This window comes from Ascidiella aspersa, chromosome 1 (assembly GCF_963924565.1).
Source record: "Ascidiella aspersa chromosome 1, kaAscAspe10.2, whole genome shotgun sequence".
Lineage (NCBI taxonomy): Eukaryota > Metazoa > Chordata > Ascidiacea > Phlebobranchia > Ascidiidae > Ascidiella > Ascidiella aspersa.
Window position 1 is genome coordinate 35039257 of NC_139447.1, and position 20831 is coordinate 35060087.

The 20831-nt window shown below is 38.6% G+C and overlaps 1 protein-coding gene across 1 annotated transcript; it reads right to left on the minus strand.

Moving 5' to 3' along the window:
* Window positions 1–666: 666 nt before the first annotated feature.
* Window positions 667–17961, minus strand: LOC146170246 (uncharacterized). Its single transcript, XM_083382501.1, has 7 exons — window positions 17715–17961; window positions 14010–14156; window positions 13341–13436; window positions 9007–9185; window positions 8022–8247; window positions 5121–5358; window positions 667–4017 (listed from the first exon to the last, which is right to left on the minus strand). The coding sequence occupies exons 1-7, from the start codon at window positions 17885–17887 to the stop codon at window positions 3559–3561; spliced, it is 1518 nt and encodes a 505-aa protein (XP_083238627.1). The 5' UTR covers window positions 17888–17961; the 3' UTR covers window positions 667–3558.
* Window positions 17962–20831: the final 2870 nt, after the last annotated feature.

Here is a 20831-nt window from a genome sequence, read left to right on the forward strand (position 1 = left end):
TTTTAATATGGTCGAACTTGTGAAATATAGTTAAAATTGAAACCTTGAAAGGTTTTCTTTTCCTGTTGTCATGCCAAAGCTTCCTTCAGCGTAACATGCTACAGTTACCTCAAGTTGTTAACCCATACTGTTTTTGATTAATTTACCTTTTAAAGTGGAATAGCTGCGTCGGATTGAAAATCCTCGCAGAAATTATCATAATAATTTAGTATCGAATCGGCGCCGATACCCCTCTCTAGCATCGACCGGGCGAGTACTGAAACTTTCTGTTCGTCAAGTCAGTCAAAAAAATTAAGTCAAGTTTTAAACAGTCGCTTAGATCAGGGGTCGGCAATCTTTTTTGCACTGCGGGCCGGTTGAAAATTAATTTTGTCGCGGACCGGCCTTAATTAATTGTTTTTGTACTTTTTTCCTACGTACAGTTTGGTTATAAATCACAATTTAATCTGGGAACCCTGATACGGACCGGACCGGCGGTTGCTGACCACTGACTTAGGTCAATAATTGACTTACTGACTATTATACAACACTTCAATGACCGCTAAATTGTCTCGGCCCAGTTGATTAGAGGGAAGTTTACTCACTTTGTTTAAAACACTACTGATCTTTAGGCAACAATTAAAACTGAAGGCAAACTTAACGACCAGAGTTTGTGTTACTTTGTATTTTCTTTTTGTTATATCGAGGTAAAGTGAAATAGAACGCATAGAAGCCAAGAGCCTGGCGACAAAATAGAACTGGTGAAAATTCACGGAATAACGAAGGAAAGAAAATCTTGCACGCAATGCGAGTTTGTGTTAAAAAGAATTGAGCTGCCGCCGATTTTAAAATGCCTTGCTAGTGACAAAACATGTTTTGCGAATTCCAGGGTCTAATCGAATCTCGACTTGACAATTTTACCGACTAGTGTAATACTTGTGAATGTGTTAAATGCGTCACTTAAAAAACACTTGATTTTTGTCGATAACAAGCGAAACAGCGCGCTATAGTCGAAGGTCAACCGAACGATCAACAACAAAATATAGAAATGAAGCGACCCACACGATTGAAAACGACGCAATAAAAGTGATAAAAGAAAATCGTTTGGTTTGGCGACGCGAATTGTAGCTACTTGACAACCTTTGGGAAATTGTCAACCGATTGTCTAGCACGCAAGGCAAATCGCATTTTGCAATTGCGCAGTTCTACGGTGAGGACTGACTCCTGTATAACGCCAAAGTATTTGGACGATTTGTTGTTTGTATTGCATTGTCAAGCGTATTACTATATTTGACGCAAACAGCACGGCGACCGGGATACAGTTTTGCTTCATAAACAAGCTCAATGCTGTGCCATTCAAGATTTGTGAATGCTCAGTGCATAGAACGAACGACGACACAATACATTGCTTCGCTTCCCAATCTGAACCATTTATTGCGTTTCTAAGCTAGAGTTAAATCGCCACCCAAACATTGTTGCGAATGATACGTTAAAAAATATGTATTTTGTGTCTCATAGTAGTTTTACGTCGCCCTAAGAAAAAGAATTATAGCGTCCTATGCAAATTTCAAAAATTAATTCAATGGAAATGGCACAAGTTCGTGTTGCAATTAAACCAAATGCCAACAATCGATTTAAACCGAAAATTTGCGAAACAGCTGTAAACCTTATCTTTACGCACCAACCGAGAGTTAACATGTCGAATGAATAGACGGGCAGAAGTTAGATCGAATTCTTTGTTATGTAGCACAAAAACGTAACTCTATGACACACTTAAGCGATGGGGTTTAGGTCTGGTTGTAATTATCTTAAAATATCCCCTATCGCGTACACCGTGGTTACGTCACCAGGTTACGTCACTGATGACGTCAGATAGATTGTGTTTTATTCCTACAACCGACATTTCGGGAGTTGGGATGCGATGAGCCTCCAAATAGTTCATTATGGGGCTTCAGCAAAGTTCATAGTTAGCCATAACTTTAGTTTTTAGGTTAACTTTAGTTTTTTTTTTTTTTAAATAATATCTTACCATGTCGAAAATTGCGTGCCAGTTTGCTTTTTATGAGTTAAATACTTTTACTAATGTTGTTTCGACAACGATGCTATCCTAGTATAAGAATATAGTAGTTCCGATACTGCCTATTTGGAATCCCCTATCGTCGGACGGTACAAGCAAAAGAAACAACCTTTGCGCAAAAAACCAACGGCGCGGTAAAACCACGAGTCCACTACAGCGTACAAAGCAACCGAAGCATGAGAGAGAAGCGAGGGCGCAACAAAACAACGACGGTTAGGTCTGGTGTAAAAATTCCGACAGCTCTTTAAAACGAAACGAAAAAGCAAAAAAAAAAAACGGCGCGGTTCTGACAAATAAGGCGACGACGAAAACCCTAAAAGCTCTTTGAAAAACACACACACAGTAATGCACGTGTCGAAAGCACACTCACGCACGAACAAGGCCACTTGCATATAACGTTACTGCCGAATGGGTTTCTTAACTCGAAGTAAGCAACATCAATCTATATGATTTGCGCGCAATCGCTAATTTCGAGCCCTGTGGTGGCTGTGGTCGGTCGTCGCACTTCGTCCAGCGATTCATTTCCAACACTGCTGTACCGTCGGAGCGCTGTTTTTTTTTCAAACCATTAGAAGCCAAACTTAAGCGAGATATGGAGTGGACATACCGAAGAAAGTGCGTCTATAGGGAATTCGATATAAAAGTTTTGATTTTATGTAAGCGCTTTGGAAGTTCTTTCTGGGGAACTTGAAATAATAGTTTTGATTTTATGTAAGCGCTTCTGAAGTTTGCATTTCAGCTCAAATAGGCTTTTGTTCTATGGTTGACTCTGTTTAACCGTTTTTTAAACCAAACATAAGTTATGCATTACATTATTTACAGTTAACAATTTTATTTTTTTTGATGAAGGTCAATTTAAAGTTAGCATGTTCGGGGGAGGGTTAGATCCACTTGTGATGAAAAAGGCGTTTAATTTAGATGCATAATGGTTGGCGGTTGTCGTTACATCATGTTGAAAATAAAGAAAGAGTTATTCGAAACGTTAAAAATGCTACCTACATATGTATGGGCTTTGATATTCTTACTACGTTTTTGGTTTAAATTGTCCACTTACGTTCCGGTTCCCAACAAAACGCAACTGTTCTACAGCAAAGCTAAAAAATAACCAAAAAACTGCTCATGCGTATCTAAGACGTCACACGTTCGTTCGCGATTCATAAAATGACCTGAAAAAAATACAAGTTGTTTCATCGATGGAACGAGAGGCGCCTTTCACTTACGCACCAGAATGACGTATAGAAACTAAACTACTACTTACTTAAAGAGTGCTGCGGTAATTTAAGTGCCGAAGTTTCTCGAACAAAAACAAATAAAGCAGCGACCAAAAAGCGACCCCGGCCGTGCAAAAAACGCGACCTCGCGTAGCGGATTGCCGCTCGGTGGCGCTGGTGAGCCGCTCGGAGCGCGTGTGACGTCACAGTGCTTTCTTGTGTGGGAATAATGCATATAAAAAATATTTTTAAGCAAACAACAACATTAGCTGCCACTATTAAGAGCGCTCGCTACCGGGTCTCGACCGTTTCCGCGCGATCGGCTTCGGAAGCGTTTGCGCCCGTTCGCGTCTTTTCGGCGACTTTCGCGCGCAAGCAGTGAGGCCTGGCGCCTAGTCCCGAGTCCCACTCCCATTTCTCAAGCACCCAGGGCAGGAATTTCGCGATGTCCTTCTTGCGGCGCCCGTAGTCGCCCCAAAGGTGCATCCAGATGGGTTCCGGGTCGTCCTTGGGCCACCGGGCCTTGACCACGTTCTTATCGCCCCTGCCCAGCTTCTGACGTAGTATGCCCGTCACCCATACGTCATCCATGGGCAGCAGGCGAGTGACGCGTGACATTGCGTAGAGGCTGCGCGTCATGGCCACCGGCATTATGTAGAAGCCACCACCGCAGTAGGAAGGGTAGTGGTCGACTGGGTACTCGTCGGGCGAGATATACCACTTGCTCTCGTTGTCGCGGTTGGGCTCAACCTGAGACGGTAAAAAGGGGATTTTAAGACTTGAACAAGCAGTAAAATAAGGGTTTCGGTTAAGGCAGTGACTCTCAACCTTTTATGGCTTACGGCACCCCTCAAAAATAATCAATCGATTTGCTGCACCCCGACTGAAATTTCCGTTGATTTTTACTGAAATGTTGCTATAAATAAAACTGGAACAACACAATCAACTTAAAATATGTAGGAAAATGTCATTTGATATAATGGTCTCTAATCGTACACGAGTAGTTGTATCAAAAAGCTTACCTATTGAGCAAAAATCAAGATTATTAAAAATTCTCAAATACCTATCGTCAGCCTTGAGCATTAGAAGTGGCACATTAGGGCGCCGCGGCACCCCGGTTGAGAACCACTAGGTTAAGGGTATATATATTAACGCGGGGTAAAAATGGATTGTTTGGAAATGAACACAATAAATGCGGCTTCAGCTATTGGAAAACGTAAATAAAAGCCTTTGGATAATCGAACAAAATTTTTAAAACAAAAGACTCCATTTCTTAGTTTCATATTTTTTGCACCGAAAACAACAGGTTTATTAAGTTTATTTATTTAATAAGGTCCATTCGTGACGTGACCTCTAACGCGAACCAGACCTTTTTTAGAGGTCAGCGGCAAAAAATAAAAAGCACTGATCTAGATCCAACACAGTGGTTCCTAACCAGGGGGGAATTCCCCACTAGCGTGGTATTTGTGTCAGTATTAATCTATTACTTGTTCTCTACTATTGCTACTATTGCCGCATTTACCATATATGAGCTGAGAAAAAGAAAGTTCTCGTATTTAAGGCAGCAATGCTAATAGTGAATGTACGAAAAAATTTCTCAGTTCTAAGAATTACATTAAAATATTAATGTAAAATATATTTTAGCAAACTTTATTCGTAGGGGGGAAATTAGATTTGAATATCGACTAAAAGGGAGCATAAGGCCATAAAAGGTTGGGAATAACGGAATTCCTACACATAGTAATGTTATTAAATCGTCTGTTTAAAATTGCGAAATAAACACGCAATAATTTGTCTACAAAGAAGGTGCTATCAAACTTGAAACATTCCAAGATACGAAAGCCCAAATTCACCTGGCGATCCACATAGTAAATGCAGTAGATGGGCAGGCTCCTTCTCAGCTGCGCCATGTCGGGGATTCTGCTGAGCTTTCGCTCGTAGTAGATCTGCGTCTTAATCTCGTACTCGAGGAAGTCCATGACCGACGAAAACTTAACTACGAAGTCGTCGTCGGCCGACGCGTAAAGGTAATCGTCGGGGAGGTGTGTGGAAGACCACTGCATAGCCGTCGATACCTTTATCGGCATGTTCCTGTGAAGGGAAAAGGACCTGGTTAAAATGATTGGGGATTGTGGGGTCTTGTAATTTACGATTGCATTTTGACTGTACGCTCAAGTGATGATATTCATCATAGGTGTGGGCAACATTTTTTTTAAAAACCAAACTCAAAGGTTTTCAGCGGGCCGTTAAATTTTAACTGTGTAGATTTTTTACGCATCTTACAACAATCGCAACGACTATTAATCAGGGATGAAACTAGGGTGTTTCGCAATTTACACTCGATGGAGAAACAAGATTTGGGCAAAGCGCAAACAAAAATGCTTTTACGTCCAAAACAAATATAAGGAATGGCCTAGTGCCCGATGAATATATATAGAAGTGTTTCTCGTCTTTTTCCGAGGCTACTCAAATACTATGTTCCTGTTCAGGAAAAATGACGTTGTTAAAATTTGCTAAGTCTTGAAATTTATGATTGTATGTTGCTAAGGCGTGGACGTTACAATGTATGTATAGCAATGTTTATCGTTTGCGTGGTGACTCAAATATTAAGCGTAAGTACGAATGCGAAGATTTAATTCACTTTACACGAAATCGAAAACTAGAATAAGAGCACGTAAGCAATTCACAAATTAAATCGTGATAAGAAATATCCGCATTAAATTAGAAAACTATAGAATGATCTATAGTTGTCCAACTCAGGCTGCGGCGCGCAAACGAAGTGTAAGTGTGTGTGTATACTTTGTACGCGCGGTAAAACTGCGCTAAGGCGGTGATTTAGGCTTATTTTGCCAATCGGCGCGCCCTCTTGATGCACGTGTCGCCGTGATGGCAGTGTTTAGCGGCTGTCAGTTGTACTTTTAGCCATACTAAAGTCAGTTGATTTGTTTGAACTTGTATACGATATGAAAAAAAGGTATCACAGACTAACCGAGGCTGTCGATCAGTGATGCAAACAATGCAGGCCAAAAAAAGTTCCCTTTAATGTAAAGTTGCTTGTACTGAGCCGTTATCGTTGGTCAAAAATCGACTTCAGAAGGGCTAGATCACAACGTTGAGCACTTATGTACGTGTGTATCTTTCATTGGGTTGGAAGACGGTGGAATTACGATTTCACAGGTAAAATACAAACTGGTTAACTTTATATGCGCTGAAGAAGTTGTTGTTTCGCTGCAAGGCTGAATCTATCAGCAATATAGGTTAAAAATAAATTTTGAACTGAAAGTTGGCTGCCAGCGTATTATAACAGTTATGCCTAATATTTGTTGAATATTTGGTTTAACATTTTCACTAGAATAAAGTGTCCTGAAGTTTATTTCTGCTTTATTCCTGCAGAATGTTAACACTGTCTGCCAACTAAATTCAAGGATTCACTCCACATATTGGATCCAATCTTGCTCACATGGTGGTACGAAAGGGTTTCTTTGAAATTCAAAAGGATTAACAGTTCACTTTTAGACCCGCATTTCGGTAAGTGTTTCACTTTATTTGGCTTAAAATTAATTACGATATGGCCACTTTGGTGTTAGAAAGACAAGAAAGCGGGTTAGATTTCGATTTAGCTTATAAACGACCGTGGTAATTTGCAGACCACGGCAAAAGGCACAAAAAAACCTTTTTTGAGATGTCGTCACTTGATTTCTCTTAATTCTACATTCCAAGAATATTTGATAAATTCCAAAGGTATGTTACATGAAATTAAAAGCAGCTAAGCTATTCGTTTAGTCCGATCATAGTGTTCAAAATGCTGTCATGCAATTTATATGTCCCTAATAAATCGAAAGATTACAAGTCAAGCCGCTTTAAAAAGGAGCTTTTTAGAAATTGTAGACCGATGTATTGGTTTGATTGTAGGGTGGTATCGGTTCCGCAAAAAGCTAAAGAAACTTTTATGTAAAAATAAAAAGGCAAACATTAGGTTTTTTAGTTTCAAATTGACCAGTTTTGCTCATTTGATGATAGTAATGAAGTTACAAGGTATCAGGTCGGCAGTACGTTCTGCACTATATATCGGTACCAGAGTCCGTCAGCCATGATTTTCCATCAAGCGCATTTATTATATTTTGAAAAGGTAAAATTACAAATATGTAGCCTAAGAACTGGAGGTAACTCCTAACGCTAAAGATAATTTTGGCCTTATAACCTAAAAAAATCGTTTAAAGTTTCGATGTGATATCTATTTTGCTTGTATGAGCATAGCGATGACGTCATTTGTTTATTCGTCTATTTTGCTTGCTTAGGCATAGTAATGACGTCATTCGTCTATTCGTCTAATTTGCTGGCTTAAGCATGGTAATGACGTCGTTTTTAAAAAAGGAGGAAACCTTGTTTTACGTTTGTCGGCTATACGCAAAAACATGTGTCAAATAGGAGTAATTTATGGGCTACGGTTGAATGGACTAGTTCCTCGAACTATACGGTGTCTGTTTTTTAGAATGAGAGATCCACACACACATTTGTTACCAACTATGATCTAAGTAGACCTTCTGAAGCTGTTTTTTGGCCAACGATCACGGCTTACGTATCAAAGTTTCTTCATTGAATAATATGATAATGTAGATCCCCTTCAAAGTAAACTTGCTTGTACTAACAGAATATAGCAAGCATTTTGGTCATGGTTGTTTCTCGACTCGCTCCCCACTGAGCCTGTATAGCTGATAAAATCCGACGTACATTCTACGTTTAACAATGCCAACCTGTAACCGTCCGGTCCGTCGTACTGAAGTATGTCGCCGTATATTCGGTTCTCTTCCTCCAAGTGCTTCTGGACATCCGGGTCGTCCACGCGTCCCACGATGAATACCTCAGCGACCCGGATTTGGTTGAGGTACTGGAGCCGGCCCCAGGTGGCTCGAACGGCCTGGCGCCGCTTATAATTGGTGCCGCGCGATTTCAGGATGATCACCAGCGACCATTTTGGATCTGTAAATAGTGTGAAGGGAGTACTGTTTGAGTACACAATGCACGGATCTGTAATGTAGCTTGATAATGAATTGCAAATCAAAAAGGTCGAGTAGAACGACATCATCTTGATTAAGAAGTTTCAATGCGAGCTTATGTCACCTTCGCTTGAATTACTTCTCAGTCGCACTAACTGAAGATGCTACAAGCTCTTATCAAAACGTCTTAATAATCAAGATGATGTCGATCTACTTGACCTTTTTGGCTTTGAATTCATTCAAACCTGTGAATTTGGACAAAAAATGGCGCTTGGATTTGAATTGATTTTCATGGGTTGAGAAAACTTCGAAATGAAGGTTCATTGAACCGAATCTGCACATTTGTGTGATTTGAGCCGGGACAAAAAATGGCGTTCATATTTCCTATTTTTTATGGTGTGCTTGTTTTTAAATCGCCTACCCAGCTTGTACAATTCCGCTTGTTGGCAAAGAGAAAACAATAGAATTGTATTTGTTAAGTTTAACAGTTTTTAATGACTTGGAGTTTGTGATTTATTGAGATTCTAGATTTTGTTGGTGTCGCACACAACTCGGCAAACTTTCAAGGACTACTTTAAAAATCATGTGGTTGGTAGCCGTATTTGACGGAACCAAAAAGCAATAAATCGTCAGTATTTTAACAGTTTCCGCCTTATGAACTGTTTAAAAATAACAAAATGACCCCAAAACAACTCTGTGCTAACGACAAGTTGTTCAAAGGCCGGAATTTCAGCCAACTCACAGTAAAGCTCGTCCTGTCGCATATGAACGCAGTCGGATCCGTTGACAGGTTTTGAGAGGTCCTGCAGCACCCTCCAAGGGTTAAGGGTAAATTTCATCGGGGGCCGCGGAACGCTCATGTTGCTGGCGTAAATAGGGGGTAGGTCCGTGGTTGGGGCCGCTTTTAACACCCTCTCATACCTGAAGACAAAACGCGTTTTTTGTTTGTAAAATTGAAAGGGTAGTACGCAGTATTTTTTTAAGGTTTGGTTTGGGTGACCGCTAAGTAGTTTTAAGAGACCGCAAGTGTTTCATTTAAATACCAAAAAGTTGCAAGTCCAAAATTTGGGAAACCGCTTACACCTTAAAAAAACACTGGCAGTAGGTACACCGAAAGCCATCGCAGACTCAGAATTTGTCGATCAAAATTGCAATCAGGGCAGGCTAGAAAAACAACTAGCCTACAGTAGGGTTTAAACTCGCGACCTCCGGTCAAGCCGGGACCGTCGCTCTACCAACTGAGCTATGCAGGCTTGAAGAGAAGCGAGTCGAGAATCAAAAATAGGGTAATACGTTGTAAGAATTTTTCAGTCCATACAGAAGTATAGCTAGCATTTTGAACTTGGAAACATCTCTCTCTTTTTTTTAACATCTTCTTTATTCTCTTTTTTTCGTTTTTTTTGCGGTTTTATGTAACGTTTTTTTGCTTTACTGCTTGCCATTGCTTTAAATTTTAATATTTGAAACTGTAAACTTGAAACAACACCGAAGTAATTATTTTGCTGACCTAAACAACGGTGCAATCGATCTGAATCTAAATGCTAGAGTTTTTACATATATGCCTGTTTTAAACACACGGGTTATGCGCATCTTTTTGCAAAGAACCTTTACGCCATTTTTATATAAACCGGCAAAAAATAGTTCGGATGTTGCTACGTTTTATTAGACGCTCGGAGTTTAAAAAATAGTTTGCAACGGTCAGTGCATTGTCCAGCACCCAAGCAAATGCATTTCTCTCTAACCCAGTGGTTCTCAACCTTTTTTTCTTTCGTGTCCCATTTACGTTGCAAAAAAAATCTGTGGCCTAATAGTTTTATGAAAGAAACAAACTGTAAACTAGGTTTAAAACAAAAAACAGCAGAACATATTTCAAAACAGTATATTTATTCAACCGTGCATTAGTGAGATACTTGCGGTTGAACACTCCCCCAAGCCATCATTCCTGTAAAATTAAATATAGTGACACAAATGAAACTGGTCTGTGGCCCACCTTAAAAAAATTGGTCTGCGGCCACCTTAAAATGATTTTATGGCCCACCAGTGAGCCATAGGGCCCACTAGTTGAGAACCGCTGCTCTAACCGCCACCAGCCAAAAATACAAAAAACGTCGGATTAACAAATTCCAAGTTTTCTTTTTGACGTAATCCCGTCCGGATCATGTTCATCTAAGCGTCGATGAGGCCTTTGTTGGCCCTGAGCCGCGCAAATACCCCCATTGTCCTGCCACCAGCCCCCGGCAACAGTCAAAAGCTTGAAGACATCTTTCAGCAATTGTTAATCGGTTGATAAACCGCGTTGGTCCCACTCCGGAATACTGGCTGGCGGCAAAAACGCACAAAATACCGTTTTTTTTTTAAATAAACGCGACGAGTGAAAGATAAATTGACCACTCTTGTGGTTTTTGACGGGCGCACCTGTTAAAATATCGCAAATTAGCGGGCGCTTTACCGCACTTTATGCGATCTTGCACTTCAGGGCTGGCATCTTAATGACAGAATGTTTTAAATTGATAAGGTTTTTTGAAGGGGCAGTTTACACGCTTACCAGTAAATATTTAACTAGTTATTCATAATTACAGAGTGTTGGATTGGCGTATGGTCAACTTTTTGTTTGATTTGTCTTGCTAAGGCAGGGGTCGGGAACCTATGTTTCTTTTAGTGACGCCATGTGCCTCTTTTGCTTGTAACTTGCTTGTAAATAAATCTAAGCTTTCATTTCTCAGCATGATCTCAACAGGCGGCCATGGCCGCTTTCCCAACTTATTTCCTTTTTCGTTACACATAGTAGCAGATTTTCGGCGATCGCGCAAATCTTATTATTTTTTCGAGACTGTTATCCCGTTTGAAGGAATCTCTTAATATCCGCAAGGTTCTATTCTTTTAACGGAACTCCGAAATCAAAGTTGTGCAAACTTAGCTAATTCACTTTTGGTGCATAAAATGTTCTGTCTTTTAAATGACAACAAGCCCTGCTCAAATAACCATTTTTTGCCCACCCATAACTAGATGTTAAAAAAGTATTATTTGGCTCTCATGGAAATACAACCAAAAATATTTGGCTTTTATGGCTTCCTTAGTTAAAAATGTTCCCGACCCCTGTGCTAAGGTAAATGCAAGATGCCAAGAGAAGGTCGGCCTCACTAAAATCTAATTTATTTAAATGATATTTAAATGATTTAATATCAAATTTGCCTATTATTAAAATACATCTCAAAATCGCAAGCAATTCAAGTTTTCATAGGCTTCTTTTTTCTATCAAAAAGGTGCAAATGCGATTTTACATTTGTTGGTCTATGCACAAATCAACTGTCAAATAAAAGAAACCAATCTACGGCCCCGGTTGAATGGGTTAGTTCCTCGAACTATACGGTGTGGCTTTGCAGCCGTGGTTTTTGGTTACAGGTGAATGGTTTAAAAATTCGTAAAGTAATTCTGCGAATCCGAATTGCCGGTTGAGCAAGTTGCTTGAATGTTCATGAGTAGGATATCTCCTTGCATTACAGGTCTGCATTTTCAGACATTATTGTATTTAATTTTTCTAAGAAATGTGACTTGCGTCCTTATATTCTTTTGTTTTTAGCAAAGTATTGCAAATAAAGACAATTTACATTTTTTTTTTAATTTCTATGGATTATTCACTGTAAAGGTCATAGGTTTTACAGTCGTTCTTGTTTCGGGGGTGCAAGATCAGAGATGACACTGTATAGTGCAAAGTATTGACTACAGTAAGTTATTAAATGTTTCTTTGCATACTTACTAGTTGCGATATTTCACAAACAATACCAAATCATATAAAAAAAATCCCTATAGTTGACCGATGTGCGTTTCGAATATCTCAACATCCGATGTTGAAAGAAAATGTAGAGATATTTGAAACGTTCAAAATGCTACCTACTTCAAGTATGGGCTTTGAAATTCTTACAAAGTCTTACAATAGGGGTCGGCAATCCCTGGCACGCGAGGTGGTTTTTCAGGGCACGCCAAATGATTTAACGCGCACGTTATATTATGTTAAGAAAATGCAACCATTACATCACTACCACGTCATTAAAATTATTATTACATCACTGACATTAGCGTTAACTAAATGGTTGCACCCATTTCCAGTTCGTGTCGAAAATTAGTTTAACTGTTGTATTCAACATTATTTTTTGTGGCCGGTTAAACTTGTTGTTTACGACTCACTGTTTGTATTACGTCATAATGCCCCAAAAGTGGCGTGATGTTTGCTGCGTTAAACCGGGGCATTCTTCATTTAAAGTAAGCATGTGTGTTTTTGTGCGACTGAGAAACCAAGCTAAAAGCGAAACTGATAGTGAAACTTCTAGGTATCGGCTGAAAAGCGTATATTCCTAAAAAGCGGGCACAGTATTGTGTTCGTGAAGTTCGTTTTTTCAGTAGGGTTAATATCTTTACAGAATTAAACTTATGGAATTAGGTTTAATTACGTCTCCCAAGATAGTAAATTAAATTTCAGATCATTCGTAAATTGGATGTCAGATCAAAGCAAGGCTGCGGAGTCGGACTCTGGACTCGATGAAATTGCACATTTCGAGTCCAACTCCGGTAGGTTTAACCGACAATCGAGTTTGCCAGTGCAAAATCAAACATAGAAAAATGTTTGGCACGCGAGTTGTTGACATTTTGACATTATTCATAGACTGGCACACTGCATACGAAAGGTTGCCGATCCCTGTATTACAAAACCTTCAACCATTGAAGCCCAATAAATGTCAGTTTATTCATCAGTCTCATTCATCTGCAAAGAACGGCTGAACAAGAGCAACAACAGAAAATAACTTATCAGATTTTTTAATAAATATAATAAAAAAAAGTTCTACAAGTGTGACATTAGGATTTCACAATTTGCCTCTAACGTTAGTTATTCTCCTTTTCAAATCAGTTTTGCAATTGGAGTGTCAGTTATTTTCATTACTGAATGTTGAGAGCTCATAATATTCAATTCGATGGCGATATGTTTATACTTAGGCCGATTCTATACAGCTTTTCAAGATTTGGAAATCATAAAACGAGCAAAAATTGCGGAAATTACTCGCTATTCACCCGGGTACTTACTCATCTATCCTCGAGTCCACCTCATCGCCGTAGTCGAGTGAAATGTCGATGACTGGTTCACGGTTGCTGTGGAAATTGCGTGTGCGGAAATACGAACTGAGAGACAAAAAATATTTTTAGAAATATACTCCGAGACCACCCAAAAATATAAAATAAAAATAGATAAACAAACTAAGCAACGAAAAATGTATATTTTAGAAATATATACTAAGAAACAAAAAACAAAGGAAATATAAACTTAAAAACATCAAAAAATGTTTGCGATTTTATTAGACAAAAGTGCAAAACATTATCTAAACTGATCGTGAAAATACTGTTCAGATAAGTCCACTGTTCGCAAATTCAACAGTTTTAAAACTAATAATTTTGTAAATTTGGCAGAATTTTGATTGTAATTGAACTTGAAAAAGTGAAGAAAAAAAGAGTGATTGCGGAAACATTAAAGGTAATTCTAGTTAAGATTAATTAAACTTTTCACAAATTCAAGAGTCCTAAAACCAATAATCTAGCAAGCCAAAAAGATCGAGTAGGTCGACATGATCTTGATTGAGACGTTACGATACTAGCTTGTATCATCAGTTAATAATATAACTTGGGAAAACCAGCCGCAATCTTGATTGTATTTCAACTTAAAAATATGACGAAAAAATCCAGTTTTTCGAGTCGTACCTGGCCTCAAACTTGACTTTCTGAATGATGGGCGTGAGAACAAAAAGGGTGTTAATGGTGAAGATGTAGACGAGCATTACAAACGACAGCCCGTACACCACTCGCCTCTTCTTCAGCTTGAATACGCGGTGGTGACCTCGCATGCAGCTGTAATTATAAAGCAACAAGTTGTAACTTAATAGGTTGGAAAAGAGCCCTTAGGATTTTAACAAAAAAGTATTTTTTAAATGTAGTTTTATAAAAACAAATTAACTTTCGTTTAAAAAATTCTCTTGCTGTGGCCTTACGAGTTACTTAGCATGTTCACAACATCCACAAATGCATTTTTTGCAAAATCTAACTCCTAGTACTTGCAATATATTGACAAATGGGCTAAACTATCATGGTTTTTATGTTCAAGCGCGCTCACCCTAAATGGTTTAGTGTTTTGAGAAATTCGGTAGACGGAGTAATGCGAAATGTGTGAACTGAAGGACGTACAAGTGTGCAAACTTAGGCGGAATAAAATGCATCACTAAAATCGTAGACTGCTGCAAAGCAATGATTTTCACGAGATATTTTCATTTAATAAACTCACTACACAGCAGGGCTGCGGAGTCGGTTAAAAACAACCCGAGTCCGACTCCGGCCAAAAAAATACACCCGAGTCCGACTCCGGCCAAATGTAAGATTTTGTCAAGTCCCGAGTCCAGCTCCGACTATACAGCCTGTATTTTACCCATTTACGCAACTAAATTAAGGTGGATTTTCTGTAATCCACTCATATTGGTGTCATAATTGATCCTCCCGCATTACATGTTTTAAAAATATTTCACCATTTGCTATTACACTTTTACAACTTACATTTTGCCGCCTTAACAGTTTAAAAATTTGATACTGCACATGCGCACGTCTGACTCTGGCAGTTTTATGCCGTCTTACCCGAGTCCCGAGTCCGACTCCGGCAAAACAAACCGACTCCGTCGAGTCCCGAGTCCGACTCCGCAGCCCTTCTACACAGTACCACATATTACGTCGGAGAAAGCCATGTTAAGTGAAACGAGTTAAATCAGACACTGGGAAAACAAATGCACCCTTTTCTGCATTAGTCGATTCGTTAAAAATAAAAAAATAAAATATTTCAGCATATCGATGGAACACTTAAGCAGGGCTGCAGCTTGTGCTAGATGTAAGAATATCAAAGCCTATATACAGAAGTAGGTAACATTTTGAACATTTCGAATAACTCTTTAATCAGTTTCGAGTTGTTTTTAACACAAAGTAGCATATTGATGTAAATTGTACTTCATATTCGAAATGAGGTAGGACCTAATTATCATGTTTTACTGCCCTAAAGGTATCTCTAATCGGTTGCACTTCAACAACAGCGCAAGACAAGAAAACTTCTTATAAGTAAAGTTATATCTGTATTCTTGCGAAAAGTTGTAAAACATTTGAACGGGTTACGCAAGGTTGAAAAGCCCGGAGTTAGACCAGACAGCAGACTGTTTTAAAAGCACACGTAATGTGTTTCCGGGTGCTTATCTCTGCGTTTTAAGAAAATTTTAGAAGAGGAAAATACATAAATGTTGGCCCTGGTCTTTCGGACAACAAAGCTACCAAGCTTGTCTTACATGTGCCTGGTTTATAACAGGACTCCCCAATTTTTGTTATTCATCCCTTGTTTCGTGCTACTGGCAAAACTTGGAAGTCGAAAAAATCTAAGCCAGTTTTTCAGGCGGATGCACGTTTTTGTCTGAACTTGCACTCGCTACAAATGAAGTAAACTTTCGTGTCTGTTGCCTCGCGCCAGAAATCTCTACAAATGGCTTCCATCCGCTACGCACGACTGGTGTTGAACGCTTCGTTGGTTCCATATTAACATCGAGCAGAAAGGAATCCAGCCAGGTCCAAACATGGTTCGATTTCGAGTTGTGTTTTTGCGGAAAGAAACTACTTTTTTTCTTTACAACAGGACGCAAAAAGGCCTTTTACTACGTCATTAGGTAAAAATATCGCATGGGAAAACTACATCGGGAAATTTGCATATTAGAACAAGACCTGTAAACACCAAACACCTTGCTGTTTTGCGCTGTAAATGCTAAGTAACTTAAAACAAGTTGCCCAAATTTGGATGTGTTGGGTTAACAATAGGCCTTTAAAGCCTGTTGTCAATTGTTTAAGCTTCAAACGTCAATTCGGAGGCTCCTTTTAAAGGTTAGCGTCTGTGTTGTAGCAACGCCGTTTAAAACAGCAATCAAGGGATTACCGAAGCTGCAAATCATAGCTTTGTAAAGCGCCTGGTGGTTTGGGTAGAAAAAGGGCGGCATTCAATTTTGCAGACACACCGCTTTTGAAAGCGGGCCACCGAAAACCGAAAATGAAATTCGACCCTAAAGGCAAAATACCTTTCCAGTAACTTTAGCCGCTGTGGTCATGCTTGGATTTTGATTCATTAAGTCAGTAGTTCTCAAAGTTTTTAAGCTTGCGGCACACTAATGTTTTTTTTTAATATTTCGCGACACACTTTTAAGAGAACAACAACAGAGTAATTTTACAATCGCCCTAACACGCGACAAACAATATGTAAATGTCTCGATATTATTAATTTGTAATAAAATAGTGCGTATTTCGGTTTAAAATGCTTGCGTTTCTGCCGATTGGTAAAACAGATAACTTATTTTCCAAAATTACCAAAAAAATTGTTTTAAATCTAATTCGAATTTCCGTTTTTACCGAAAATGCCAGTTTGTCGAAAAGCGTTTTTCAGATTTTTAGTCCAAACAACTTTTGGTCATGAATGTGAATTTTGACCTAAAAAGCGATACCTTCTGTAAAAATTTTATACATTCCCATTTCTATAAGAACAAATGTATTTTTTTTTTATAAAAACAATGTTGTTTTTTTATAAACAAAAATTAGTTCAGATTTAATTTAATTTCTGGTTTTCGCAAAGCTTTCAATCTAATTTCGTAAAACTCAAAAGCTCCAATTTTAATTCTAATCTAACTATACTATAGGAATAAAGTAATGCTAGTTTTTCAACGTCTGTAGGTGCACGAAAATGCAAAAAAAAAAAACAGCAAGCATATCACGCTTTGCTGGTTCAATTTTCCGGTTCACAACTCGCCTAAATGATTTCACTCGCGTAAGCCGTTAACTTGCTTAAGAGTTCAACGTAAGCGTTTGAAGGGGTCACGAACAAGGGAAAAAAGGTTAAAGGTCACGAACAAGGCAAAAACAAACGTCTGTTGCAAGCTAGCAGTGTTGTAAACATGTACCTTTAAAGTTTAAACTGATTTTTTTTATTCCAATCTAATTCGGATTTTACCTAATAATGCTACTTTGTCCAATGGCATTTTTTAGTCTCTAAATCGAAACAAAGAATTTGAATTAAAACTCTTCTGTCGAAAAGACTCGTAGGTGATTTTTTACAGTCTGAAAAGCTATGCTGAAAGGCACAAAATTTAGCACATATGTATTTACCATTCACACTCTTAAAAATTAAACTTAAAATTCCTTTTTTTTTTAAGAATTTGATAATTCGAATTGTAATCTAATTTGAAAAAAACAAAAATGATCTAATTTTAATTCTAATCTAATCAGGAAAAACTGAAATGATCTAATTCTAATTCTAATTCTAACCTAGTTTTAAAATACTGAAATAAATCTAGTTGTCCAAGTTTGGTTGGAAACCACTGCCTTTAAAACAAACATAAAACGCACCTGCAAGAGGCCACAGCTATTCGGAGTAGGGGGGCCATGACACGCCAGAGGGGCCACTTGGAGACCCGGTCGTTCCAGACGGCCTGGACGCCCTGGCGCAGCTGGTGGCCTCGTGTGCCGGGTAAGTCCCATCTGGTGCAGGGCAGAAGCCGATTGGTGGAGATGTCAGTCATTTAAGCGTTTTGGGTCCGGCTACATTTCTATTTAGCAATGCCGCTTAAAACATGAGGGCTGTGTGTATTACTGCTAAGGCCTGTAAGGAGAAAAAAAGAGAGAATGTACTTAAGTTTCTGCTTTGTCTAAGGCAGGGGTTCTAACCTTTTTTGTTTTTATGGTTTACCCTTTTAACAAAGATGAATTTCAAATTTACCCCCAATATAAAAAAGTGTGCTTATTCATTAAAAAAACGAAAATAACAAATTACATCAGTTATATTCAATGCGAAAGCTGCCTTTGCCCTTTGGGCAACGAAAAATTTTGCTTTTAATCTAAAAAACAGTATTAGTGAAGCATAACGTTATCGACACTAGACGATAAAGAATCAATAGCCTACTAGGCTATAGCTTAGAATTAGCAGTTGATGCAAACCAGGAAAGTAGGCTACCAATACCTTCAGCTGGCACAGGCACAATTTTTCTGTCCCGGGGTAAATTTTCCCCAGGTTAAGAAACGCTGGTCTATGGCCACGTTTGGCTACTGTGCGTCTTTATGGAGAGGTTAGACATACGCCATACGCAATTTCGACCAACACAAACAATGTGAAAAGATCCCACTCAGTTCCTGCACGAAAACTTAGTAAACACTGATCGCAATTTCGCCTCAATAGAATACGGTTAACTTTTCGGTTAAGTTTCTGCCTCCGATTATTATATTTGAAGTATTTTGTAAGTCTGGAAACTGCACCTGGTTAGGGGAAAAAACAATCTAAATTGGCCATAGAAAAGTGGCACAGGTGTAGAAATAGCCTTATATTCGTGGCCGAAAATAGAGTAACCCGTAAACTTTGCCTTTCCTAAATAGTCTGGCGCCTTTGCGTCTTTATTGTGAGCTTAGACATACGCCATAGATAATTTTGACTGACACCAAATTACGATATACAAAGATTACTTTCTGCACAAAAACGTGAAAAACACTGATCGCAATTTCGCCTCGATCGAAAACCGCTGAAGCAACTTTCTGCTAAATGTAACAACGAAAACACATTGTACGCACTTTTGACCTAATCGAATGTACAATAATCACGATCAACCTAATTCATAACACAAAATCGCTAAGCGCAACTTTACCTTAAAGAAAAAAGCGCTTAAGTTAAGGCCGGTTCGTAGAAAGATAAACATTGAATATATTGAGTTTTGCAAAAAATTTCCGGTGTTTTTAGTAAAATATTTCCGTTGTTTAGCCCAGTGTATTTTTAAGGGAAATCAAAACGCTGACATGTCGTAAATAGCTAATCATTTATTATAAGCTACACTAAGCAATAAAGACATTTCCAACTTCACGAAATTACGTCACACGAGGAAACACGAGCAAAAATACGTCACCGCAAAAAAAGGTCGCGCCCTGGAAAGTATACGGACCCACCAAACCTTTCTGGGCCAAACCTGTGTCAACATACGTGAATATAGCACTTCTACCAACCTAATGACTAAGTGGTTTACGTAATACAATATATACCGAACATTGACGCTTAGCTGAAGTGACATGTTTACAAAATCCCTTTGGGAATTGGGATGCCCGATACCACGTATCGCTTCCGCTACCGATAACCGATATTTTAGGGAAAAGTACCGCCTATCTGATACGATACCAAATTAAATGATTAAATTTAAGTGAATAAGTTGGATTAATTGAATTAAAACGAGCAAAGGTAATCGTTTTCATTTGTTCACCAACAATGTTTTACCGATGAAAAACAAATTAATTTTATTATTAATATGCTAATTTTATTAAACGATTACCTCTCGAACTGAAAAACGCTTAGTTAGATCACAAACCATGCTCAAAGTGCGGAAACGGTAGCCTATACAATCAAAACATTAAAAGGGGCCAAGATACTTCGGTATAACCCATATCGAGTACAAACAATTAATGGGTTTATATACAAGACAAACTTTCCTTATACGTCCATTAACAAACGCACTGTGTTCTACAGATACAAAATCAACAACCTAAAACGTTTGCCTGCCTTGTTACTACAACTGAAGTCATGCCTACAGCAACCTGTTCTACAAACGATAACAATGCCAACGGTTGATAGAACGTCCTGCTGGTAAGTTTTCCACCCACACAACAAATAACTTCCAGCTTGTGCTTAATATGTGTTTTACCTTACAACAGTATTTACAGTTTGACTTCTTTTAGCTTCAGACACCGTTATAGCACAACAAACGATTTCCACAGACTGTTCGGTTGAGACGCATGTATGTCTGGTCAAAGGTTTTGCTAGAGCTGTTCTGGCGTTAAAAGCTTTTGAGTGTCGAAAATCCAACCACAAACGTTTGACGATAATACGTTTTGCATATTGCCGATGGTCACGGCAGGTTAATCTTTAAAGCGTATTTCCAGCTGCGGCAAATCATTTATTCGGCGTACGAGCGCTGATGGAGCAACAGAAAAGCACATCATACAATACAAATTTCCCTTTCAATATAGGGATGTCAGATAATATGGATCGGAGCCGTTATCCCATTCCAAATGGTATTATCGGTACTATTCCGATACTAGGGTTGTATCGGCACCTCTCCCATACAAAATAAATTCAGGTATTTCAGTCATAGTTTGCAATCTACTTAACCGATTTTCACTCTAAAAGGTAATTTATTTTTGAAAATAGCATTTTAATAATTAAGGTAACTAAGTCCACCAGGTAGAGAGCAATTTTTTTGCCAGCAACTACAAAATACATTTGCATGTTCCAACTCAGACAACAGCTCTTGAACGTAAAAGTTTGTTAAGTTTAGGCACTTTTCTTAATTAAATTCGACTACAAAATTGAACTTGAATTTCACTATAGTATTCACCAACGAAAGCATACATCCATAAAATTATTTTTGAGGGTTATTTAAAACATATATGTGGGTCTGTAAGCCTGCTATTTCTTTTGAAGGATGTTTGGAA